Source organism: Anomalospiza imberbis, chromosome 4, assembly GCF_031753505.1.
Source record: "Anomalospiza imberbis isolate Cuckoo-Finch-1a 21T00152 chromosome 4, ASM3175350v1, whole genome shotgun sequence".
Taxonomy (NCBI): Eukaryota; Metazoa; Chordata; class Aves; order Passeriformes; family Viduidae; genus Anomalospiza; species Anomalospiza imberbis.
This window is the reverse complement of record NC_089684.1, coordinates 12,095,452-12,120,599: the sequence shown is the minus strand read 5'-3', so window position 1 is coordinate 12,120,599 and position 25,148 is coordinate 12,095,452. Positions and strand designations below refer to the sequence as shown.

Sequence of the window (25,148 nt, the reverse complement as noted above, 5' to 3'; positions counted from 1 at the left end):
AAGATATTAAACTAGTAGAAAGCCTCCAAAGGAGAGCCACAAGGATGGTGAAGGGCCTTGAGGGGAAGCCATATGAGGAGTGGCTGAGGTCACTTGGTCCATTCAGCCTGGAAAAGACTGAAGGGAGATATCACTGCAGCTTCCTCATTCGGGAAAAAGAATGAGTAGGCACTGATCTCTCCTCTGTGGTGACCAGTGACACGACTCAAGGGAATGGCTTAATGCTGTGTTTAGGGGATGTTTAGGTTGGATATTAGGACAAGGTTCTTCACCCAGAGGGTGGCTGGGCACTGGAGCAGGCTTCCCAGAGTGGTCACAGAAACAAGCTTCACAGAGTTCAAGGCTCTCAGGCACGTTGTGTGACTCTTGGAGCTATCCTGTGCAGGCCAGGAGTTGGACATGAGGATTCCTGTGGGTCCCTTCCAACTCAGGCTATTCTATGATTCTAGAGGGTTGGAAGATGAGATAAGGATATCCTATTAAACATGGAAGAGTTTTAGAAGATAGAAATATACAAAAAATAGTCATAATATTAAAATAGGCTACAATATAATGAAATTCAATACAGAAAACTCCTATGTTCTACTGTTACATAGACAAGATAATCAAGATATTAACAGCAAGCTGGAGCAACTGGCTAGACATCCATTCTAAAGGAAAAATAGGAGTCTAGTGATCATTAAGAAAAATTGAATGGTGTTTAAAAACATTATACCAGGATATATAAATGCTAGTGCAACCTATAAAACTTCTAAGATAATTTAACATAGCTCTGGCAGCACTGTACAGCTTGTGACAAGGTTTCAAACAAGACAGGAATTAAATGAAAAAGAAGTAGCAGGAATAATGAGAAACCTAAAAAATAGTCACCAAAAAGAGGCTGAAGGGTCTTAAGAAAAGACTATTCACAAAACAGCTGTCAAATAGGCAAAAGACATCTGAAAGGTACCTGAAAAGAATTCCACTATGAATGTTAGAAGAAATAATTGTCTTAAATTGCTGCAGAGAAGTAATAAATTAGATACTAGGCAGACCTTTTAAGAAGGGTAGTGATGTCTTAAATCACTGGAGAAGCTTTTTGAATCTCAATAATTGTCTTAACAACCAGGCTTAGATAAATCCATCAGGAATTCCACTTGTGTAGCTTATCTTGCTTTGAGAACATGGGGGAATCAGATGGCATCAAGCTTATTCAGTTGGGAAGCACAGTACAGACCCACTCCAGGAATGAACCAGTGTCAAAAGATTATTGCTTGCATAAATCTTGTTCATTTACTGAAGAGTTTAAAGATATGTAATGAATGAACTAGGAAGACGGCACAAAAGAAAAGAAAAGTAAAGTTTATACTGGTCTATTGATCCTAGATAATTTCAGCAAAATTCTGTTTGGTACTGAGTATATTTGTGCTCTCCTGAGCTCTTGAAAACCTGAGATATGACTTGGGAACATGGTAAATATTTTTAGATAAACTAAACCAAAAATTAGTTGAATATATAAATGCTTTGCAATGTGAAATATGAACAAAAAATCCTTAAACTGTATATCCACATCTCACATATAATTTATTTGCTTTCATCTGCAGAACCATCATCTACCTGTATAAAGACATATCACACAGAGGGACAGTGTGTGAGACAGCTGTAAATTAGTTGCTATTTGCAGACTTCTCAAAATGTACAGGGAATAAAGACATATTAAAGTAGATGAGAAGTTTAGTTTAACTGTCTGGCTACCATATAATAAAAGACGTGTACTGACAACAATTTCCTGATTAGATAAAAGGGAGGTATGTCCATTCTGTGTGTTATGTGAGTGAAGAGCCCTCTGGAAGAAAGCAACAGAATTAGAATTGCATTATAAGTCTACCCATAAAGGAAGATAAAGTCCTTGGACAGCATTGACTCTGGTATTTCCAGAAATTTTATCAGTCTGCTTTTTCTCACAGACTTAATTCTGTTCCTTTTAGAGAAGGCTTCAACCTCAGTGCAAGATAGCATTTTCCACAACAGTACTGTCTTGCCAGGAATATCTAGTGGCTTTTAAACAAAACTACCTCAAACTAAGTAATGAGGACATGCGTGACTTCTCTGGCAAGTAAAGAACAGAAGCTCATGAACAGAAGCCTTTAGGTACAGTCTGCAGACACTCCCCTCCAATCCCTCTTTTCCATCTGTATACATCCTGGGCAGCTGGAAGCAGATCTGGTACACCCCTACAGCACACAAGTCAGCAGAAATTAGCTGCCAGGATATTCATCTAGATGTCCAGTGAATACTGTGTCCATTATGTGCTTCAAGCCCTTCACACTGAAAGACTGAAGTTTGGCCAGATACATCAACATACCCTCTTCTAAACAGGAGCATATCTGAAATATTGGACAAAGTGTGAATTCAGTATTAAGAATCTTTCGGATATTTTCATCTGCTGAGGTGCTGATACTTACAGAAATGCTTTCTAGAACACCATCATATTTAATACTGAGCATTTAAGTAAATTACTTTTTAGACAACCAATAACTAGTATTTATGTAACTGTAGAGTGTCTCATCTTTGAAAGGTAACCATCACCTTTAATTGTACCTTATATCAACGACAGCTTTCTAGAAGTCTCTGATTTTTTAAACATTTAAAAATCAAACAGGGCATGCTATCCAATTCTAAGAAAAAACACACACATAAATAATTAAATTCAGATTCACCCTAATAATTATCAGTTCATATGCTACAAATAGAATTGCTGGGTTTATCTGGAATATCCTTTCAAGTTGATATGTTCCCACCACAACACATAGCTCTTTCTTTCCTGTATATGTTCTAGATGATCAACAATTCATGGTCAGAAGATTTCTGTATGATGCAATCAAGAGGATCTCTGAGAAAAGAGCTCTTTGCTAGAGTACCACACAGATATATATTTTTTCCCCAGTATCACTGTATGTTTCACAGGCAGAAATCTTTCCCACAGAGCTCCACACTCATGCATCAATACAGATGTTTTGTCTCTCTTGTTAGAAGCTGGTATCTCTGACAGCTGAACTGATAATCTCTGTTTACTCAGTACTATGTGCTTTCAACTTGCCTTCATGCTGTTTTCTTAACCACCTTCCCCATTTTCAGACTTTATTCCCATTTCACAAAGCTTACATATATTCCCCAGCAAAAAAATTGCCTCTATGCTTCTACTGTATTTGGTGCAAAATGTTATGTGAAATTATGCCCTCAGATTTGAATTTACATCAAATATGTAAAGAAAGTATCTTTTTTAACTCGGTTGGTTCCTGTCACCAAACATAGGGGCATGGTGGGTAGGGTGAGTGCTGATCAGGTATGTTCCAGGTCCAGTTCAACACAGACCATACGCTGATACAGCACATGGAAGAGAAGTAAAGGACTGCTTCATGCAATCACTTCAGGCTGGCTTAAAATGAAGGTGAAAATATGACCAAAGTTAGTGATGTGGTAAACCTAATTTGGAAAATTTTATGTAATTTGGATTTTCTTTACAAAAAGCAGCCAAGAAGGTATAGAATTTCAAGCCAAATACAGCTAGGCATAATGCCAAAAGACCACATTTTCAACAAATTCAAGCTCAAGAAAGGAAAAATTATGTGCAAATCTATCCATGAAGCATCATCAAAATCGACAAATGCCTTTTTGTCTCATCAGTAACCTGCTAAGCATGTGTATTTCTCACATAAAAAATAGGAGTTTGGATAAAAAGCTTTTCAGCAAACAAGTACTGCTAGTGAAAATGAAAACAACTGTTGAATATATTAACCATAAAGACATGCAACTAGCATTTTGATCAGAAAAAACAGGAAATGTGTCAATTGAACCAAGACCCTGAGCAAAGAAAACCTTTTGTGGTTGAAAGAGAACTGATGATACATTGTTTATGAAACTGTGAATTAGAGAATGCTATTTTCATGACAAAATAAAAACCTGTATGCAGTTTTCTTCCCATCCACCTCAACTCTTGTCTGTTTCCTCCAATGCTCTGCAGTGCAATAGTATAAAATTTAAAGCTTGAAATCATTGAAATCAGGTCAACTAGATATTCTATCTTTTTTGGGCACCCAGGAACACATATTAAATCACAGAAACATGCCAGCAGATACCTACTGGGATTATTTAAATTAGGCACCTACTTATGTTTGCTTTCCTACTTAGAGACTATTAGAGATACATGATGCTTAGGAACTTCTGCAAATCCTTCAAAGAATTTATCTGCTTTTAAAATCAGCTGTCTAAATTTTTAGACACTTACTCAGTTTGGAAAATATATACTTCACTATCTTATTCTATACATATTGCAAACAGGCTAACTAGTATTTTGTACTATCAAGCAAGAACACAAAGCTTAATTAATGGTAGATCCCTACTTGATATACAGTATTTCTAGTAAATTAGGAATAATTAATAATAATGCTTTTAGTAGTTGTGTAAAAAATGTAATATATTTCCTCACATCCAAATTATTATTTCAATATTCCTTGAATACAATAAATTATGTAAAAATATATGTCAAATATTTTTTTTAATTTATTCACAAAAGGGGTAAAAATATATAACCATGTTATATATGATATCATGCCTTGACTTATTCCAAAATTATAAACATTGATGCAGTCTGAAAATGTACTAAAAGCTTCTTTTAAGCATGCTTAACTCATAAAAAATAAATCTCTTTCTGATATATTCAAGCATATATTCAAATCTGTAAATTCTGGCTCTTATTCAGAGCTCTTGCATGTGTAGTCCAAACTTCAGCATTTCATCAGGCTCCTTGTTTCAAACTTCTCCATCATATTTATCCCACCCAAGCTAGAGAGGCACAGAATGTGACTCAACACTGTGTATATGCAAAATCCTTGGTGCAACCCATTGCTGGCATTCAATATTTTGAAATTTTCTTGAGAGAGAGAAAAATAAATATTGCTCAGAAAAAATTAACTTTACATTTTCAAGTTCCCACTACAAATTTGAAAATTAACATTCAAAGAAAATTTTTAAAGGTGAACAAAAGCATTTCATTCTCCTACACAACCATCTTAGAAACGGTTGACTACATCCATTCAAAAATCGGCTAATAAAGCTCTTCACTGATTTTTCATCTGGCATACAAATTTCTGAATAATGGCAATAGCAAAATAGAAGTAATGGCAAAGCTGCAAAACTGTATAACAAGACACAAATGGCTTCTAAAAGTGTGGAATTTTTTGTTAAAATAATTTGCTTATTCCTTATTAGTATGCATTATCACCGTATTTTTAATGTAATATGACTTCCTAAACCATGCTGGCTGATTGCATTGCTAATTAAACAAGTTCAATTTATCCAATTATATCTAAGTTGAAATATTTATAAAGTTGTAGCTGAGCTAAAATAGCATCTAAAGGGCATGTTCATTAGTTTCAATTACAGGAAAAATAATAAAAGTACTAAAAACAACATGCACAGACCTAGAGAGTCCATACTGGGTTGTCCCAACAAAGTTTCAAAGACATTTACACTACTCTTTGTCAACTGTGGTGAAAAAGGGAAAAAAAAAGGCGGGGAGGGGGGGGAAAGAGAAGGCAAATAAAAGGAAAAATACATTATATATAGGTAGTTACAAGTAGGTAAAACACCTAGGCACTCTCTGTTTTCTGATCAGCATATTGCCTGTACAGCTCTCTGCATTTTTGCTCACCTAAAAATGTATGCTAATATTCATTTGAACTCCAAGAGCTAGATTTAATTTATTAAACAGTCCAAAATACAAGGTTCCAAGTGCTATCAGTGACAAAAAATTTATGAAATTCCACATTCCTACTAGTTCTCACTCTGTCAGGAAAGAAACACTATATTGTACAAGAGGGAATTAACATTCCAAAGCAGGACTGTTTTTCACTGGATCACATCTCTGTTGAGTTTAAAGAGATATACCTTGTGTAGAGACACACGGGACTGTGCCTAAATCTTTCCCCTTTGTGCTGTCAGTACTTGATTTCTAAAACATGCAAAAATTTTCCTTTCTATGTGACAAACAGATATGGATTAAAACCAGGAAAACACAAAACCAAGTTTTCATATGTTATGTTTTGTATGAACAGTCAGAGTGACAAACTTGGCTATATCAGTGCTTATTTTTTCTTTTCCAGTAAATCCATGGTGGCCTAAGATATTAGGTTTATTTTGCTGTTGTTGACACATTGCTGTGATGCAGAGGACCTATCCCTGATACTCAGTCATATGTCTGAATTTGGTTTCAATGAAATATCCACGTAGCAATCTGCTCACATTTATAATATTTCATTGTGAGCTTGCAGGAATTACAAATTTAAAACAAAACAAACCCATAACATGAGACTTGGAAGAAGATTCTTTAACGTTACAGACATTTCTCCTCATTGGAATCTGACAAAAAAAAAAGACTGAAGTTTATCTTTTTCTCCAGGCCAACATGACTAGTTTATAGCATTATAGCATTGGTGATCTAAATCTCTGTTATGGGGTCTGAAACCTAAATTTCACAGTATTTCAGCTTCTTCCTACATGCAAATGTAATCTGCATGAACACTGTGTAAGAATGTAGTTTAGAAGCTAAACACTTTGTTCCATTTGATTACTAAATTTAATTACATGTTTTAAAATTTTGAATTTGAATAATTACATTTTTTCAAGTAATTTTCACTTTATTTGCAGCTTTCACTGGGCCAAGATCTGAGCCAATTCTCACTTGCCATTTGCTTGTTTTCATCTCAACTTCTTTAACCCCATTCTTATTGCAGATTGTTACTATAAACTCTCAGAATCTGTTCCCTAGGTTGATATTATTTCGCTTCATGTCATCTTTAACCATCCTCTCTCCCTATTGAAAGCTCCTTTTCCATTTTTTTAGAAATAAATGCCTAAACAGTAGGCTCCCAAGATCATAAAAATCCTCTAAACCCACCTAACTATATTGTGAATTATTACCATCCTTATCTTCTACTCTACTGATACCATATGCTTTAAGGAGCTTCCACTTGGTAAATGAGGCAATTGTGTCTCGATCTCCTTCTTGCACAGCTCATCTCAAACTTCTACATTATTTTCTCAGTGCCTTAATGTTGAAGCAAATACAAAACATAAGAACATTATTAATTGTCTCATCACTCCAGACCCTTCTCTCTGTTAGTTTCTTTAGAGAACTGGTTTCTGCCCCACAAGGCTAACTACGCAAGTTCCTGCGCTCAGCTCCTATGCATTTCTGCCTGCCTGTGATGTGGACACATTTTTCTGGAAAAGAATTGCTATGCCAAAATGATTCCAACTACTTTAGTTGTAATTCTAGTTACATTTTTAATACTATTTTCAAAATTTAAGGTTCTGATGGTAAAACCTCCCAGAGAAAAGACTGCTCTCCACGTAACTATGTATGTCTTCAATTTTCTCTTTTTACTGGCCATCCCATTTGACAGTTAACACAGAAATTTACACTCAGAATTTTGTATCTGTATCCTACTGCTGTGAAATGAGGGCTCTTTAATAAACACTGATACTTCTTTCATTTATCTGTTTGCCGTATTCTTTCAATGATTTTTCCTTACAGCCTGGATGCTTTCTATTCTAGAAAAAACATAAAACCATTGTAAAAAAACACACAGAGAGTCACAGTATGACTCCATGTTTGAGGGTTGGAAGGGACCTTAAGAAATCATCTAGTTCAGACACCCCTGCCATGGGCAAATAAATCTGCTTTTCTCAAAGCCCATTCCAAGCTGGCCTTGAACACTTCCAGGGATGGGACATCCATAACGTCTCTGGGAAAGCTGTGCTAGCAACTCATCACCAACATAGTGAACAATTTCTTCCTAATATCTACCCTAAATCTACTCATGGTCTGTTTAAAACTGTTCTCCCTTATCCTATCACTACGTGCACTTGCAGAAAGTCTCTCTCCAGTTGTCTTGTAGGTCCCCTTTCTTGGCTCCTCTATCACTTGGAGAATGAATTTCTCATGAACACATTCCAGGAACCCCCTGCAATGCTTATGCCCTGCTGTGTTGTCCCTCCAACAGGGCAGATGAAGTCTCCCATGAGGACCAGGGCTTGTGAAAGTGAGGCTGCTCCTACCTGTCTGTAGAAGCCCTCATTCACTTGTTTTTCCTGGTGGGGGGGGCTGTAGCAGTCCCCCACTTTAATGTCATCTGTCCCTGTCTCCCTTTAATCCTGACCGCTGAGCTCTTGGTCAGCATCTCATGCATTCCAAGGTGGACCTCCATTTAAAGGAATTATATAGATGAAATATTTGGAAAGTATTTTCCACTCCATGAAGTTGCAAATTTATTTTTTTTTTACTGAAGTATTGAAGTTTAGGTATATCTTAATGCAAATTCAATATATTAAACAAACATGATATTCTGGAAATGAAAAAGGGAATCAAATTCAATTCCTGCTCATATAAATACATCATCCTAGTCTGAGAAATACTAAATTGCTCAGAATTTCAAAATATTTAAGTTTCTGTAAAGCATTTTGTTATCCAAGTCTTCTTTCTCTACAGATTTAGAAGCTATTTATTTTCATTGCAGTAGACAGAGAGGAGATCAGTTATGTATAATTTGATATAGCTTGGAATTTTTAGTACATCAGCCTATTTGAAAATATAGATTATATAAAGTTCTGATATTTCTCTGCCTTTTTTTTTATTTATACCACATCCTCTCAATATAAAGGTTCCAGATAAAACTTCAGGTCTTACTGGCAAAACCCATCCATGTCTGATTTTCACGCTTCAGCCAATCTTATTTCCTTCCTTTATTCATCATTTGCCTTTTTTAAGCATTTAAACAATAAACAACCAGTTTCTAGTATTTCTGTAAAGACCCAAAGCATATTCCAGGATCAACTAAGCATTATACATTTTATTTTTAACACTGTCTATTCATGAGTCTCATTCAAGAAAAGTTGGTTACAGGGTTTTCATTGTTTGTGGGGTTCCTTAAGGCCAGAGAATGGGGTAGAAGAAATGCTGGCCATGGTTTGTTGGCATTTTTTGGGGGTTTGTTTTTCCTCCCCCCGCCAATTACCAACATCATTTTTTATTTGCCAGTGTACCTCAGCCACAAGTTCATTGTAACAGTACAACCCAAATTTGGTCTGTAGAAGTTTTTAAATTTTTCCCCTTACAATGTAGTGATTTTGGCTGGGTGTTGCTTGGGCTAGAGACCCAAATCTTAATTTTGAGATGCCCCTTTTGACAAAATCTATTTTTATTAGAAAAACAAATCAGTCCTGGTAGAGCACATGGAAGAAGCTCCTTCTTGCAGCTGCAAAAGTAAAAGAACCTGTATGCTGTGAAACAATTTATTTCAGAGAGATTACATTATTTTATTACTAAAGTTGGCAGGCAACGATTTAACCTTAATATTTTTGGCTACATTTTAACTGACAGTTAAGTCTACAGCAGATTGCTTAGTAACAAGGCAGATAAAAATGGAAAGGCATAGTGGATTAGCCCAATTTAAGAAGTAAGACTGACATACATTGAATCAGGCTTGTGAAAAATACTTTTTTTTACTTATACAAAACTTCTATTTTGTAATAGCGATTCTGTTTCTAGCAATCTCTCCTGAAGCAGAAAACAACTTTGAACAGTTCAGGCATGTGACCTGAAAGCTCGCAATATACTAATTAATACATTTAAATCAATTTAAGTTATATAAAATCACAGTCCTTAAAGTAACAACAAAGATTAAAAGTGCCAATACCTAATTTTTATGTTTCTTCCCAACAAGCTGTCTTATACCAAACACACTGCTAAGAGATACAGATTATTAAGTTAAAATTTTAAAAGCACCTGAAATGAATAAAGATAGCAATGATTTTAAAAAGAAAAATGTTAAATATGGGATGCCCTGAGAATAAAAATCTATTTCAGATTCATACAAAATGATAAACAAAACTTGAATGGAATATTTAACTCACTCCTTCACACAGTGCAATTTTATCCCCAACTCTTTCAAACCTCTTTATAGTAAGGAATTGTAATTTGGGAGACTGAAGAAAGTATTTGAATATTAAAAAGATCTAAATCCACATTCCTCTCTATCTGTGGAGTCATTCAAGATTTTTATCTTCTTTTCTTACTACTTTTCTATACAGTTTGCATCTTAGTCTGAGAAGCTAGTTTAGACCCATTACTTTTGACAAACATAATTATTATTTCTATTTATACATATAGAATTGTCATCAGTAACATGGTGCTTTCATAGGTAGGAGAAAATACACTTCATTAAAAATTCACTACCTATATGAAGCCATCTTGAGCAAATTGTTGCTAAGAATAGAACTGTCAAAGCAATTCTGGCATAAAACCATGGGGCAATGGGCATAATTTAAAGATTAAGTTATTTCTGCTGTGTTTTCCAAATACTGCAAGCACTGTTTATTGATCTTATTTAAGGCTAGATTTTGCTGAAGTGGGACTAATTGTCAACTGCATTCAACTTAAGAGAGAAAACTTCAGCCTATTATACCAAACACCAGAGCTGAAATCAAAATATGCAAAATCCAATCAATAAAAGATTCATCTGCAGGACCATTTTTTTTTTTACCTCTTGGCCATTTCTCTGAAAGTCCAGCCACAATATTGCACAATATGGGAAAATTGTTCCAACAGAAGCATCCAAGCCTGAGCATCACTATCTCATCCCAGCTACACCAGCTATACAGTATGTGCTGCCCATCAGTGAGCTGCCTCCCTGGATGGAAGAATGGCAACAGCTGAGTTGCTGCCTCAAAACAACCCATCTGAGCTGCACTTCATGTCCTTTTATTTCCCTATTAATCCCAGGAAAGATGAAGCTACAAACAGGCTGTGTTTTTCATGGAGAATGTCAAGTGCATAGGGGTACTAAAGCCTTATGAGACAGCACTGCTTGGGAATTCCTAGTGTAAAAATGCGTACTGCACTTTCAAGTGCCAAAGTTTAGAGAAATCCAGAAGGTAAAAACAGACCAAGTGTAGAACATATGCAGTATTATTTAAAGGCCATTAAGTAAAAATTGTACCACCACTGTGCCAAGGAAATGGTAGGATCTCTTTATACTGAATTGCTTCCAGCAGAATGATTCATGTTCACTTTGATTACTCAACATTTCAGCATGTAATATTTTTGTTTCAACATTCTTGTAATGCTAGTAACAAATATCTTACACCTGCCACTTTTCTTTTACACTGACTTCATGTGACTAATTGTGAGCTGAGAAAACCATAAACCTAACCTGGACTACAAAAATGAGAGAGAAACAAAATATCCTCACCTGACTCTGGAAAAGCTCATTTTAGGAGATAACTTTTCTTTCTAGATAGTCCAGCTATTATATAATCTTTTTTTTACTTGTTTGCTTTCCAAAGCAAAACACATGTATGAAATAGCTGTAGTTATATAACTTAAGTCAAGCATTTCATGGACTTGTCCTGAAAATCAAGGATATACTCCCAAAAAAGCATCCATCTGACAAATGTCAACTGTCTGGCTGTATTCTACAATACTATTACTATTTAATGACTTATTTTCTGAAAATGTATTATACAATTTTCCATAGTCATTGATGAATGCTTTCTAAATACAAGAAAAGTGCTGTATAAACTCCTACTGGAGCTTGATGACACAATGAAGTAAACTTTGCCTGGGGTACAGGAACACAAATATTTGTCTTTAGTCAATTTTTAAAAACACTGCTCTTGAAATAACCTGGCAAGGACCTCTGTTTTGATGCAACTGGTAGCACAGAATATGAAAGCTTCATATCACTGAAAATAAATAAAAATAAATATTTATAGACTAATATAGACATTCTGTGGCAATGAAAGTTTTTCGCATTTTTCTTCTGTAAGCTGAGATGTGAAATCTACCATTACAAGGCAGTGGAAGACAGAAGTACAGACCAAAATATCTCTGATGGTATGTTACTTCTGCATTGTTTGCATGCAAGGTATATTGAGGTCGGATAACATGTACTGCTGCATGGAATGCACTGGAATGGGAGCACAGTGTGCCTATTTAATCCACTCATTCCTCATCATTCCCTTTGAACAGCTGCACCTTTAACACACAAACAGATTTAAACATATCTGCACCTCATCAATGTTTATAGACTTTTGTACATCTACTCCAGACCAGACCATGAGAGGCCAGAAATTCATTTCTACCTAGAGAGGTATTTAGAACACAGCATTCCTACATGGTAAAATAGGAAATAAGCAATGAGGTTAAAGTGGGGTGAGCTTGGTATTACATTAGGAAGAACATAGGAAGAGATTGCAATAAATGAAGTACACAATATTCAAAAAATAAAAAAGTTGCTCATCCAGTATTAACTATATTAGCTTGTCTGTCCCATCTATTTAAATTGCAAAATTCTAGAGGCTACCATGTGTATTATATCTGTGTGCAGCCTGGACTTGAGACTTAAAGATTGCCTGAACCTTTGAACAGCAAGGCAAAGTAAATACTAAATGACAGCATCACCTAATGTCTAGTAAGATGCCAGCACACTTTTAGCTCATAAAAAAACATAGGCAAGAGACTACAGTTCATGAAAATCAGAATACTTTTCAAATTCCTAAACTGAAATCATGTTGTCAATGAAAGGAAGTATATTTTAGCTGTGCCAAAGAGTCCAGAATTCATTTGTAGGGCCTCAGATAAGCTGGTGTAAGCATTAGAATTTTTTAAATTGCTTTCTGTAAAGGAAAACTAGGTTCTAGACTGAATCCCTATAAATAAATATTCAAGTTAGTAGGAAAAACATTTTCTAATGTAAGATTTAGGATAAAAGCCCAAGTATTGTCAGGGTTTAGGAAGCACTAGTTAAATCAAATGTTTTTAGGTTATCAAGAATAAAATATCCTTGGAGAAGATACTTGGTGTCCAATCCAACATCCAGTTCCTCCTGGAAACTAATTATTTTTTCTAAACTTCACATGAGATTACCAATGTGTGAACTTCAGATGTGATTAATCTGCGATTATGTGCAAAACAAACAAAAAATTATGGAAACTCTAAAAATCTTTAGATACTAGGAAATATCCTTAAACTATTTTGTATAAAATGTGATACGGAATTTTTTCTTCGTAAGTAACAAACACAGAGCTTTTACATCTCCATCAATTTAATCTATTATTATACTTCTCTTGAAGCACTGGATACTATCTACTAATGAAACAATTTGTTAGTGTAAGGACACAGTGACAGTATGACAGAATGCAGTAGAGCTCCTTTCACACTACTGAACTACATTCTGTTTCTGAGAAAAATGGGTTTATCAAGAGCCCACACTTTTCCATTAAACAAGACTCAATTGTTAATATTGGCTGAGTATTCTTCTGCTCAAAGTTCTAATGAAGGATGCTAAACAAATTAATCTGTTTTCAGCATTATGAAGTCCCTCCATTTCACAATTTCACCTCTGCACTGTACTAATGCAGTCCCAGGATTTCTGGACTTCAGCAGGATGAGCAGAAAGTATTTCATCCAAACAAGACTGGGTAAACTGACGGTAACATTTAAAAATAGATGTGAGAATAAAGACAGGAGGGTAAGGAGTAGAAAAGAAATATTTGATTATGATCTTAAAACTCATAATAGGCTGTTGCAAGGAAAGTTATCCCACAACTCCATACATTATTACATTTTTTTTCTGAGTATGTTACATCTATGTCTAAGAGCCTGGAATTTGAAGCACACCTTCAATGCTCAACTGGAAAATCTGACTTAACATACCTATTCTACCCCCCGCTGGGGACACCCAACACTTATTGGCTTACTCAAAACCCCGCCATGGTGTCTCGTCACGCAGTGGAGCACTCATTGTGCTCCGTTACATTGTGGAGCACTCCTACACTCTGCTGCTCCAGGTATTACTGGTTTATTCTGCAGAGAGTTTGCTACCATTTTGCTTTTACATCATACAAAATACTAGAATTCTTGTAAGTTGCATTCTGTAATACATTTTTTAGCCAAAACAAGTAAATATTAGTTTGTGTTACAATAAATTATTTTCTTTTCCAAGAGCTGGAATTGATTGGAACAATGAAAGATTAATTTAGTTCTTTATTCAATTCTTACCTGAGAAGAATATGTGTGACCATCTGATCCACAAACAGGATTGGTATAAACTACTGGACACTGCTTGCAGTTTGATGAAATGGGACCACCCCTCCACTGTTTATGGCCTAAACCAGCCTCTTTCATACTGTAAGTAAACAAAAAGTATGTAATTCTGATAAGCAGTAGTAAAAATAGAACATATTCAGGGTATTTTAATGAGCCTTTACAAACAGCAAACCATACATAATTTGAACCATAACGTTTTCTTTTACATAAAGGGATGCCAATGTCTTTGGCATAAACTTCTTCACCTTTGTACTTTATTCACTGTAGTGATACTTGATGCCTGCATATTATTTCACTTTCTAAGACATATGAGTAGAAAAAGATAATTAAGATGATGCTTTGGGGACTGTTACACTTATTGATCAGTGAAAGATGTTGGAATTACATGGCATTTACTCTTTTTGTTATTGAACAGTATGAATAGAACTATATTCAGAACTAAATACTGATATTTTATGAGGCAACATTTAGGTTTTAGAGAACTGTATAGATAAATACTTCTATAGAAACAGGGAGGTGGTCCTACTGTTTGCCCCACTTTGAACACTGTCTTTCACTGTCTACAATTTGCAAATTTCACTGTCTACAATTTGCAAAATTCAGTCAAAACTCAATATATAGTCCAAAAGGGAAAAAACAAGTTAATCCACTGGAGCACAGAATCAATATACACAATCATATATGTGTATCTTCATATAAACATATACAGAGCTAGATGGATTATTTCAACTTAGGAAAAGGCTATCCTGGGTCAGAATAAAAGTCTAAGATAAATTACTGATGCTTCTTCACAATATTTTATAGCTTTCAATTCGTGATATGCAGCCATCTTCACACTGACATGCTTTTTCTCTGTATCTTTCAATTAATTCTTATTCATTAATTTTTTCAATATTTTTTCAACTATGAAAGCATTTAGTAGCCACTGTATCATGAAACAGCTCCTTTATGACCTAAAAATATATGAAGAAGTTACTTTTTGCATATAAATAAAAAAATAAAGAATACTGTATGATTTTTATACTGGGGTTTTTTTTTGGGGGGGGGGGGATCTTAATACCACTTAGAATACAACAATAACTTATCAGGACACACACAAATGTTCCAACTTATAAAATCTCAAATCAAACATTCTTTCATGGAGCAGAACTCTCAGAGAACTCTTTAAACTCTTTCACCTACAGATAATCAAGAACTGTTTTTGCTAGTAATGAATCATTGTTTGAGAAAAACTTGTCTGCAGTAATAAAAAGAAACATGAGAAAATAAACTCCCCATCCTCTGGTTTTATAATGAGCAGAGTAAAAGGCTAAAAGCAAATCCTTAACAGAGTAAAAGGCTAAAAGCACATCCTTTTGTCCTTGGTGATGACAAAAAACAAAAGCCCATTTCCAAGCCATGCTAATGTTTATGTGAATAATTTTAGCTGTAAATGTGGTCTTTTAGAAAAAAGAAAAAAAAATCACAGGAATCATAGAATTATAGAAGTTTGCATTAAAAGTTATGCTGTGTAATGAAATTTTGAACTACACAGATTTTTTACAGTGTAAACAGGAAGCTGAGATGCTGCATACAGAAGGTGTCAGTTACCACTGAAAAAGCCAGAAATAGCTTCAGTTCTATGTAGTATAATGGATAATAAAATATCAATACAGGAAGTTTTTATGTCCACCAGGAAGCACTAAAAAGGAAACAATTTGAACATACCACCTTAATTAACAAGTAACAATCCTTTCTGATGAGTTTCACAATTTGAAGACAAAGTAAAAATCATCTTGTTTCTATTATAGAAAAAAAAAGATAATCTGTCTTTGATGATGCACAATAAATAGTAATAATTAGACTACGGTTGCTCCTTTCACTTGACTGAGAGCTCTGCAATCATTCACGAGTTCCAGCATCATTAGATTATATAGATGGCTGCATCCTTCTCTAACTTGTTACTTTTATAGCTCACAATTATCCAGAAGTGCCCCAGTAGCCTGAGGCTACTGACAGGACCAGCATCTCAACTATCAACCTGATGCAATTTCTGTTTATCAGAGATACAGTAACTTTAAAATGCTGTACAAATAAATTGCAGAAGTTCCACACATCAACAGAGAGAAGCTCCTTGACATCAGCAAAAAATAGACTGGAAGCAGAATTTGTGTGACACACAAAGGGACTTGGTGTAGATGTCTAAAATAAATCAAAGAAAGGACTAGTGGTGCTTAGTGTTTTAGTATATATACACGTTTGTGCATACTCTTGATGAAAACAAGAAAAGACAGAAAAAGGAAAACAAACCCTCCTTTTAGATGAAGAGAAGTAAAATTACCTGAAGGTAAAGGAAAGAGGCATCTCAGACAGAATTGCAAGGACGATGAAACTAGAACAAGCTCAGAACACAGAAATTGCAGTTCTGTGATGAGCAGAGAGGTATGAAGAAAACAGAAAATATTTGATATAGTCAGAGAAATTACTTTCCTCAACTAACCTCTGCTTTGTTAGGCTATTAAATGCAAAATGTCCCAGGGCACTCATTAAAGCTGAAGAGTGTCAAATTTCCTCTTTTACACAGAACTCCTTTGAGATCTTCAGCAGATCACTGTTACCAAAATTGGCTTCTATATAACTAATAATATTTTTGTAAATTGACAGTATCAATCCAGACACCTGGTCATGGACATGGTTTGTATGGATATCTATTTAAAGCTTTAGTACAATGATGCTCAAGATGGACTGTATTATCAAAGCTACTGAACAGCTATTTTTGATTGTCAGTCACTGACAGGCAAATATGAAAAGTCAATTAAAAATATTTTTAATGCTAGTTATGGTAGATACGTGCATTTCATAAAACACCTGAATAATGCAATTATGTACTCAAACTTATCCTTCCACCATTATTTAACTACATCAGATTTGTTTCTGTTGACTGTTTCTTCGCAACCAAGTGTTGGTGTTATGTTTTTTACAGCTAGGCAATGATCACACATACAAATTAGTGACATGGAAATAATCAAGAAACTACTGTGATGATAAAAATTATCTTGAGATATGATCATTGATGTATGTCAACAATATCCTGAAATAGGTACAAAACTGTAACACATATAATTGGTTATTACTTATGTGAGCCATGTGGATACATTTTAAAATGCTAAGACATGAGAAAAAATAGCAAACAAGGCAGTTATTTCACTTTAATAAATCCCTTGTTTCTTCCTTGTATTTATTATAATTCAAAATGCAAGAAGAAGACCCAGATGACTGCAACTTGTAGCTAGTCAAATCTTGTCATTGAATTTTGTGGTTCTACTGCAATCACTATAAATGTACTTGCACTTGTTCGTACGCTGTCACATTAACTATATGATGTCATGAGAAAGTTAACCTTTTCCACCAAAAATTTCCTGAAAAGGCTTTGGTACCTGTCTCGTAATAAAATAACTATTACTGAATGCAAGCTCCACCTTATCTGATATTGTTGACACCTAAAGGGTAAAATTAAATATATGGGCCTAATTTACCAGCAATGCTTCTGATTGCATTAATTTGCATACACCAAACTGTGCATGCCTGCCTAGAAACATAATTAGCCAATCTGCCCAATTAGTCTAGCCTATGTACCTGTTTGCATACATAAACTTACCTTCCTGTATACACAAATTGTGCCTGCAAATACTTTGAGAATACTTAATGCAACCCATTTAAAATTTAGCTTCGAGCAACTCTTTGGCAACATGACATATTTAATAATATCTATATAATGCATGAGTGCCCAATTCAATTGAAAAATGGTATTTTATAGCTAGATATGATGATCTTCAAACACATTTTTTAAAAACTGGTCGAAAAAGGTCTGAGTTGCTAAAAACTAATCTTTGAAAGAACTCTAGTAATTCTTCTCTGATAACTACATTTGCATCTTTAGGAGATTTTAGAGTTATTCCCATTTAGAGAGTCTGCCTGATTATGTTTTGCCATGGCCTTTGGGGGACACAATCAGGCTGTGTAAGATTAACATAATCAGAAAAACCACTTGTATCATAAAATCTAAATTGCCTGAATTTCCTTCAAAGCTGCCTTTTCATGTAGAAGCCTCTTGGAAGAAAACCATAGTTGTCAATATACTACTAAGATGTTTCTTTCAAATGTCAAAAACCTCTCAATTCATTACTGCCAGTCTTTTTGAGTATATTATTTTCACTTGTTTCTTTACTTTGCAGTACTTCTAACAAATAGAAGAAAAATCCATCTGAATAAACCAACAATAGCTGAATTAAACTGAGATAAATAGAACAAAAATTATTAAGATTAATGTGGAAATAAAAATAAAGTATATTTTAGCAATTTTAGCAATTTACATATTAACACTGTTTGTAAGACATTTGTATTTATTGATAACCAATCTTAGTGTAGATTGGATGAGTTAGCAAGTGTACTATATTCATGAGACAAAAAAACAAAGACTGTACCCCAACACAGAAATCATAGCATCATAGAACATTTTAGGTTTGAAGGAACCATAAAGATAATTTGATTCCAATCTCCTTGTCATAGCCAGAGACACCTTACCCTACATCAGCTGCTCAGAGCCCCATCCAGCCTGGCCTTGAACATTGCCAGGGATGGGATATCCACAGCTGCTCTGGGCAACCTTTTCCATTACCCTCACAGTGAAGAATTCTTTGCCAGTATATAATCTAAACCTATTTTTAAGTCCCATCACTAAATGCCCTTGTAGAAAGCCCCTCTCCAGATCCCTTGCAGGCCTCCTCTACAGGTCTCCCCACAGCTTTCTCTTCTCTGGGCTGAACAATCCCCATCTCTCTCAGCCTGCCTCTGCTGGAGAGGTGCTCCAGCCCTCTGAGTATCTTTGCAGCCCTCCTCTGAATCTGCTCCATCCCATCCACATCCTTCTTATGTTGGAGACGCCACAGCTGGATGCAGCACTCCATGTGGGGTCTAACAAGAATGGAGTGGAGGAAGAGAATCACCTCCCTCAGCCACTGGCCATGCTGCTTTGGATGCAGCCCAGGATACAGCTGGATTTCTGGTTTGTGAGTGCACATTGCCAGCTCATGTCCAGCATCCCCAAATCCTTCTGGGCAGGGCTGCTCTGCTCTGTCCATCCCCCTGCCTGGATATCAGGGGTCACCCAACCCAGGTGCAGCACCTTGCACCTGGCCTTGTTAAATCTCATGAGATTCCCATGGGCCCACTTCTGGATTTTGTCCAGAACCCTCTGGATGGCACCCCACCCTGTCCTTGAGGGGTGTCAATAGCACCACAAAGCTTGGTGTCATCTGAAAGTTTAGTGAGAACCGTTCAGGTGGAATTTCCTGTCCAACGTTATTTATGGATATGCTTACTACAGATCTGACATAGTTCCATGCATGTCCTACATACTTAACTAGAAATGATCACATACATAAAGCTGAAGCAGATTTTGCTTAGCAAATGCCAGAAATGTGGAAAGCAATCCTGTATATAAAGACCTCGCTTTCTGTCACAGAAAACATGCACTCAGATTTCTCTAAAGACAGAGGTGCAAGTTTAGTGTCAACATCTGTAAATAATTCTATCACACTATCTAAGTTAGCAGATCGATAAAATTACTTCAAGAGAAACAAGTGAAGCACATTTGCATAAACAATACCGAGATAATAAGACTATTAAACAAATTAGTATTTACCATTTTTACCACACACTTTCATTTGCAGTATGACTTCTGTGAATGTTTTGCCTTTTATTCCTACCTACTTTACAAATCCCACTTGGAAGTCCTGAGCTACAGATGCTGTCAAAACTTTAGACTCACCCACTAAAGGTAAGGGTTGAGCATAAACCATATTCCCACTGTCTCTAAAATCTAGGCATGCTGGTCAATGAAGCAGCAAAGCATACTCCTTCAGCCCACAAGTATCTGCAGTTCAGACCATGAGAATAGGGAAGAATGGCATGTATTTCCCAGTTAACTCACAGCTGAGTGAGTTAGCCTTCCTTCGTCCTAAGGACTGAGGTTTTAATATGGCATGGATGAATAACCTTGGCACACACTACTGAGGACAATACTAAATCGTGAGGAAGAAGTATCAGAAATTAAGCAGTGTGGAACCATGCAATGTAAGAGAGGTATAACTGCAGACAGAGCTAAGATTGTTGAACAAGGTCAGTCAGGAGTGGAGGGAAAACAAGCCACAAATATGAAAAATTATAAAATCATAAAAGCAAAAACAGAGACCCAAGTCTAAACAACACTGAGGATCAATCCGTTTCAATAAGCCATGGGAGACAACACGTTATACTTGAACTGTGTGGCCAGCAAAGACCCACTGAGTATCTGGAAAGAGGTGGAGAGCATTGTCAGTACAGTGTAACAGCAAATTAGTGTCAGCTAAATATTGTGCCCAGTGGGCAATAAACAATTTTATACATACAGCCTCCCTACAGAGCCTTTGTGCCCTGTAAAAACTACTTGAATAAAGTGGCTCAGAAACTAAAGATTACAACAATAGCTTCACAAGTTAAGCATAAGCTGGAAGAAAACCCTGGATGAAGCAAGTGTTTACACATGGCAGAGTGATCCACCTATCACAGGATGTCTCATTTGGCTCTTCAGCATAGTTATTTTGGCCTCCAACGCAGGAGTTGGAGAACAGTAAAGTTACAGAGAAAGGTCTTTCAATTATTTTGATACTGTATGAAAATGTATCATCATGTAAATGATAAAGATGCTTCCTTTACTAGATATTATTTTCACAGAGATCAAACAAAATTACCATTGACTTCATAATTTTTAAGCTTATCAACTCACCTACTGTTTTTCCTAATTCCAGTTTTTAGAGGACTTCCTGTACTTCATATAAGAATTGATCTAAATATGACTTCTTTCCTTCAGCGGATATATGCATTTTTACTCATTCAATGGATGGTAAGAAACTAAGGATCTCCTAAATTACTAAGTTACTTAAGTGTTACTAATTTTTTTTAAAAGGATTTATTTTAATCTATAAAATCTGTTGCATTCCAAGACATATCTCACTAATAATCAATAGTTAAATTTTTCACAAATCAAACTGATAGAAATAAAGTTGCAAAGATTTCAATAGCTTCAGTGACTACATGAGATGCTCACAATTTTAAGTCATTCCAGAACTGAAGCCTCAAAAAATTTAATACACATTTTAGTTGATATAACATATAAACAATATTACAAAAGAAACTGAAATTCATACACACACCCCCCCACTTTGCAATTATGCATTATTTCAGAAAGATTTTTAATAGTGTCTTTTAATTTATGAACTTAGACTTCACCTTTTGATCACCAAGATATGCAAATGTCTTTCATAAGTGCTTTTTATGCTAATCTAAGTGCTTGACCTTGTAATAATGCAGTGTTTTAATAATTTCTTAGAGATATTTATTACTTTTTCCTAGAACTGCTTTCATTTTATAAAGCTAAAAGAATTACTAAACACATTTCAAACCTAAAATTTTCTACTTTGCAAAGACAAAACGTTATATAGATTTTGTGTGTGTACTTGGCCATGCAGAGTTTACCTCTTTGAATATAAATATATTCACTATGTACTAGTTCTACTGGAAAAAAGACATCAATTTGTGTTCCAAAGGAAAACAGACATTTTTCAATGTTTTCTAAAACAGATAACACAGAAGCAAAAGTAATCTCTTTTTTCTTTTACACATTATTTAATAAAGCAGAAACCTTTTTTTTTTTAAGCCAGCAAGGAGTTCTCCTTTTTCAATAGATGTAATTTTCAGAACTATGTCTAAAAACCAGAGTATGGTGTCACATCTAAAATTCTTTGTAGCTTGCTGAACAGGAATCCAAAATTCCCCAGTAGTAAGAAAAGTGTAATAATTTCATTTGATTATCATCACTTAAATAGGGTTCCTATGTATCAGCAAGTTTAACAATTGCAAAACTGCAAGGGAGGGTAATGGTTTAAATTTTTCAATCATTATATATCTATTATTGAGAGAGAATTCAAAAGTTATTAATTCAGAATCTGTTCTACATAATGTGATGCTGTTACCTGCATTTGATAGTCCAATTAAAGGCACAGTTTTCGTAAGAGAGCATCTTAATGCTTCTGATTTATAAAAAAATGCGTGAATAAAAATAATTTAAACATAAAAACCAAATTAAAATAAATTAAACAGTCAACTAACTAATAATCACTTCTACAACCCAAAGTAGACAAATAGTAACAATATTTTGATTAATATTACTATGAGGATGTCTACTCCTACAACACTGACTACTCTATGTTGAACATAATTACAGAATAATTTTCACTAGAAAATAGCTACTTTTCCTATTGGCTAAAAACACTGGCTGCCACAAAGATGTTCTTTCACCACTATAAGAATAAACTGATATTCTACTCATCAGATTCAGAACCCTGCAGAGTGATTCTCATGCAATCTATCTTTCTCATTGCCTGGCAAGTGCAAGTTGCACCCCTGCTGCCCATGCTCACAGCTCTTTCTTCCCTCAAGCAGGATTAGTCAGTGTCTGCTTAAAAATAAAGACAGAAAAGAAGGAAGAAAAACCCATTTACAAGCATCACAGCAATCAATATCTGAAAGAAGGATTTCCATTTTCTTCCCTTAATATTATCAACATATATCTGCTCTGTCAATGACTTAAGTTTATCTTCTCTACACTTAACTGTTTATGTAGGATTACAGGTAGAAAATATCAGTTATTGATCAATTTCAAAAGAACATGTTTGGGTTTTTTTTCTTTCTGAAGAGTAAGTATAGAAGGTAACTAAAGAAACATACTTTGAATCAAAACTGAAAAATTTAAGGAGAGACCTAAGTAACTATATGTCTCTCCAGGTTGTATTTAACAATTCTGAGCTCCTCATCAGACCTGTGAGAAATAATAAGCTGCTTCTACAAAGACTACATTCAAAGTATTCATGTTCAGGGATCTGAATATCCCTTAATTGCATAAGTTACTCAGGGTGGCTTCACAGTATGGCACAAAACCTTGCAGCCATCCATTTTAACAAATGTTCTTTGCTCTTTTGCACAGCTTTGGAGTGAGTGATACTTCCCTGCTCCCCAACCCCTGCTTCAGCTCTTATTATAGTATCTAACTCCATTCATCAGTGTTTCCATCTGTGTGGTTGATGCTGCACCCATCACCTACAGCTCAGCTTCTTAAACCCACCAGGTTTAATTTATTGTTCTCCTATCCTCCAGAAGTACCACAATTCATTTGCAAAAACAGTAGAAGTGGGATTTTTTTTCCTTTAAACTGCAATATTACAGGCACTGTGTAATATAATTCTACCTACCCTGGACACCCATTTACATTAAACAACTTTGAACTGGACTCATACTCTATCTAAATCAAGAATAATTCTGCCAAACAAGAAAACCACGTAACAGACATAATAGAACTCTTTATGTATTATCTACTGCCTGGTGCTGAGGAGCACCAGGGGTAGATAGGAATAGGACAAGTGGTAATGTCTTTACACTGAAAGAAGTTAGGTTTAGATCAGATACAGAAAGCAATTCCCCAGTATGAGGGTGGTGAGGCACTGAACAGGCTGCCCAGAGGAGTTGTGGATGGCCTTTCCCTGGAAGTGTTCAAGGCCAGGCTGGATGGGGCATTAAGAAACCTGGTCCACTGGAAGGTGTCCATTGCAGAGGGGTTTTGCTACATGATTTTAAGGTTCCTTCCAACCCAAACCATTCTATGAACAAGGCTTGAAATATGCCAGCTCTCTTGATAATTCTAGTGTGCAAAGATTTTTTGCCCGTAATTCTACAGCCAAAATAATTTCAAAAGCATAAAGATAATAACATGTCTGTGGTTAAAGATTGTGAGACACAGCACACATGGACAGAAAATTGTTATGCAAAGGTGCTCAGGATTACAATTAACATCGATATGGTATTTAAATTAAAACAAAAGAAATATTATCTCAAACTAGTTTTGCTATTGTGGTTAGTCTAGGTCACTTCTGACAAAGGCTGTGATGTTTTTAGATGGTGTTGTTAACCAGGTGCTAAAAGAGTGCTGTTTTACAGTTCATGAGTTTTTAAGAGAAATATCTTTGTCTGCAAATCAGTACCTCATAAAAGTTCTGTATTCTGGCACTGGTTAATAGCTATGGCATGTCACTGAAAGAGAGAATTCCTTTAGATCATGTAGACAACTGTCAGCTTACTGTACTGTAATCTTCCAAGTGCTCCTTAGAGAGATGGAAGAGCACCTATCAGCACCGATTTTCTCACTCCTGCAGAGGGAGAGGAAAGGAGAAAAAACAAACAAAAAAGAGACAGAAAGGCTTTTCAGCTTGATATTATCTTTTCTCCCAGCATGATGTCTTCTGAGTTTATTAATTATGCCTGATAACATCAGAAAATGGGAAGATAAAGCTGACAAGCTTTTATCATATAGAGGTCTACTCAGATAAAACATATAGCAACAAGTGCATAGTAAGATGATAAAAGAGCAAAAATGGGTTGTCAAACAATTAGCCATGAAAGATCATCTGCTGCAGTATACTAACTCACTATATTGATATTCTTTTATATTGAAACAACATAAAACTTTTCCTTTTTCTTTTTCTCCTTGCTTACTACTAAAGGTTAAGTTTAGGTTGGGAGTGCTTCTCATCAAATCTCACAAAGCTCAGGGCAGAGCCTGCCTAGACAATGACATCTATGCATGACACAGTAAGTCCAAACCACCAGCGAGTACCATTTCTATTACACACTCACTGTGCAACAGGTCTGTACACTGTGGTCGCCCACACTGGCAAATATGCAAGAATTCCCTGAATGAGTATCAAAATCTGCTTATATAAACTTCATGGGAGAAGAGGGCAAAATTCTGACAAAATATAAAACCCAGTTCAACAAAGCATCGCACCAGCTAAATATAATAAAAGAAAGAGCAAGACCTGCACAGTTTCCATTTTGGCTGCATATTGCTTGTGTTTGCCCTTGGTTCTTC

The 25,148-nt window shown here is 35.4% G+C and overlaps 1 protein-coding gene across 5 annotated transcripts in view; it reads right to left on the bottom strand.

Moving 5' to 3' along the window:
• The window catches only part of SPOCK3 (SPARC (osteonectin), cwcv and kazal like domains proteoglycan 3), a 167,754-nt gene that overhangs the window by 54,200 nt on the left and 88,406 nt on the right, over positions 1-25,148 (bottom strand). For 4 of the 5 annotated variants that reach the window (XM_068187120.1, XM_068187122.1, XM_068187121.1 and 1 more), the window contains one exon: positions 14,102-14,228. The exons of the other annotated variant lie outside the window; for it this stretch is intronic. In XM_068187120.1, the coding sequence (XP_068043221.1) occupies positions 14,102-14,228 (127 nt within the window). The remainder of the gene's footprint in view (positions 1-14,101; positions 14,229-25,148) is intronic. 5 annotated transcript variants of the gene reach the window in all.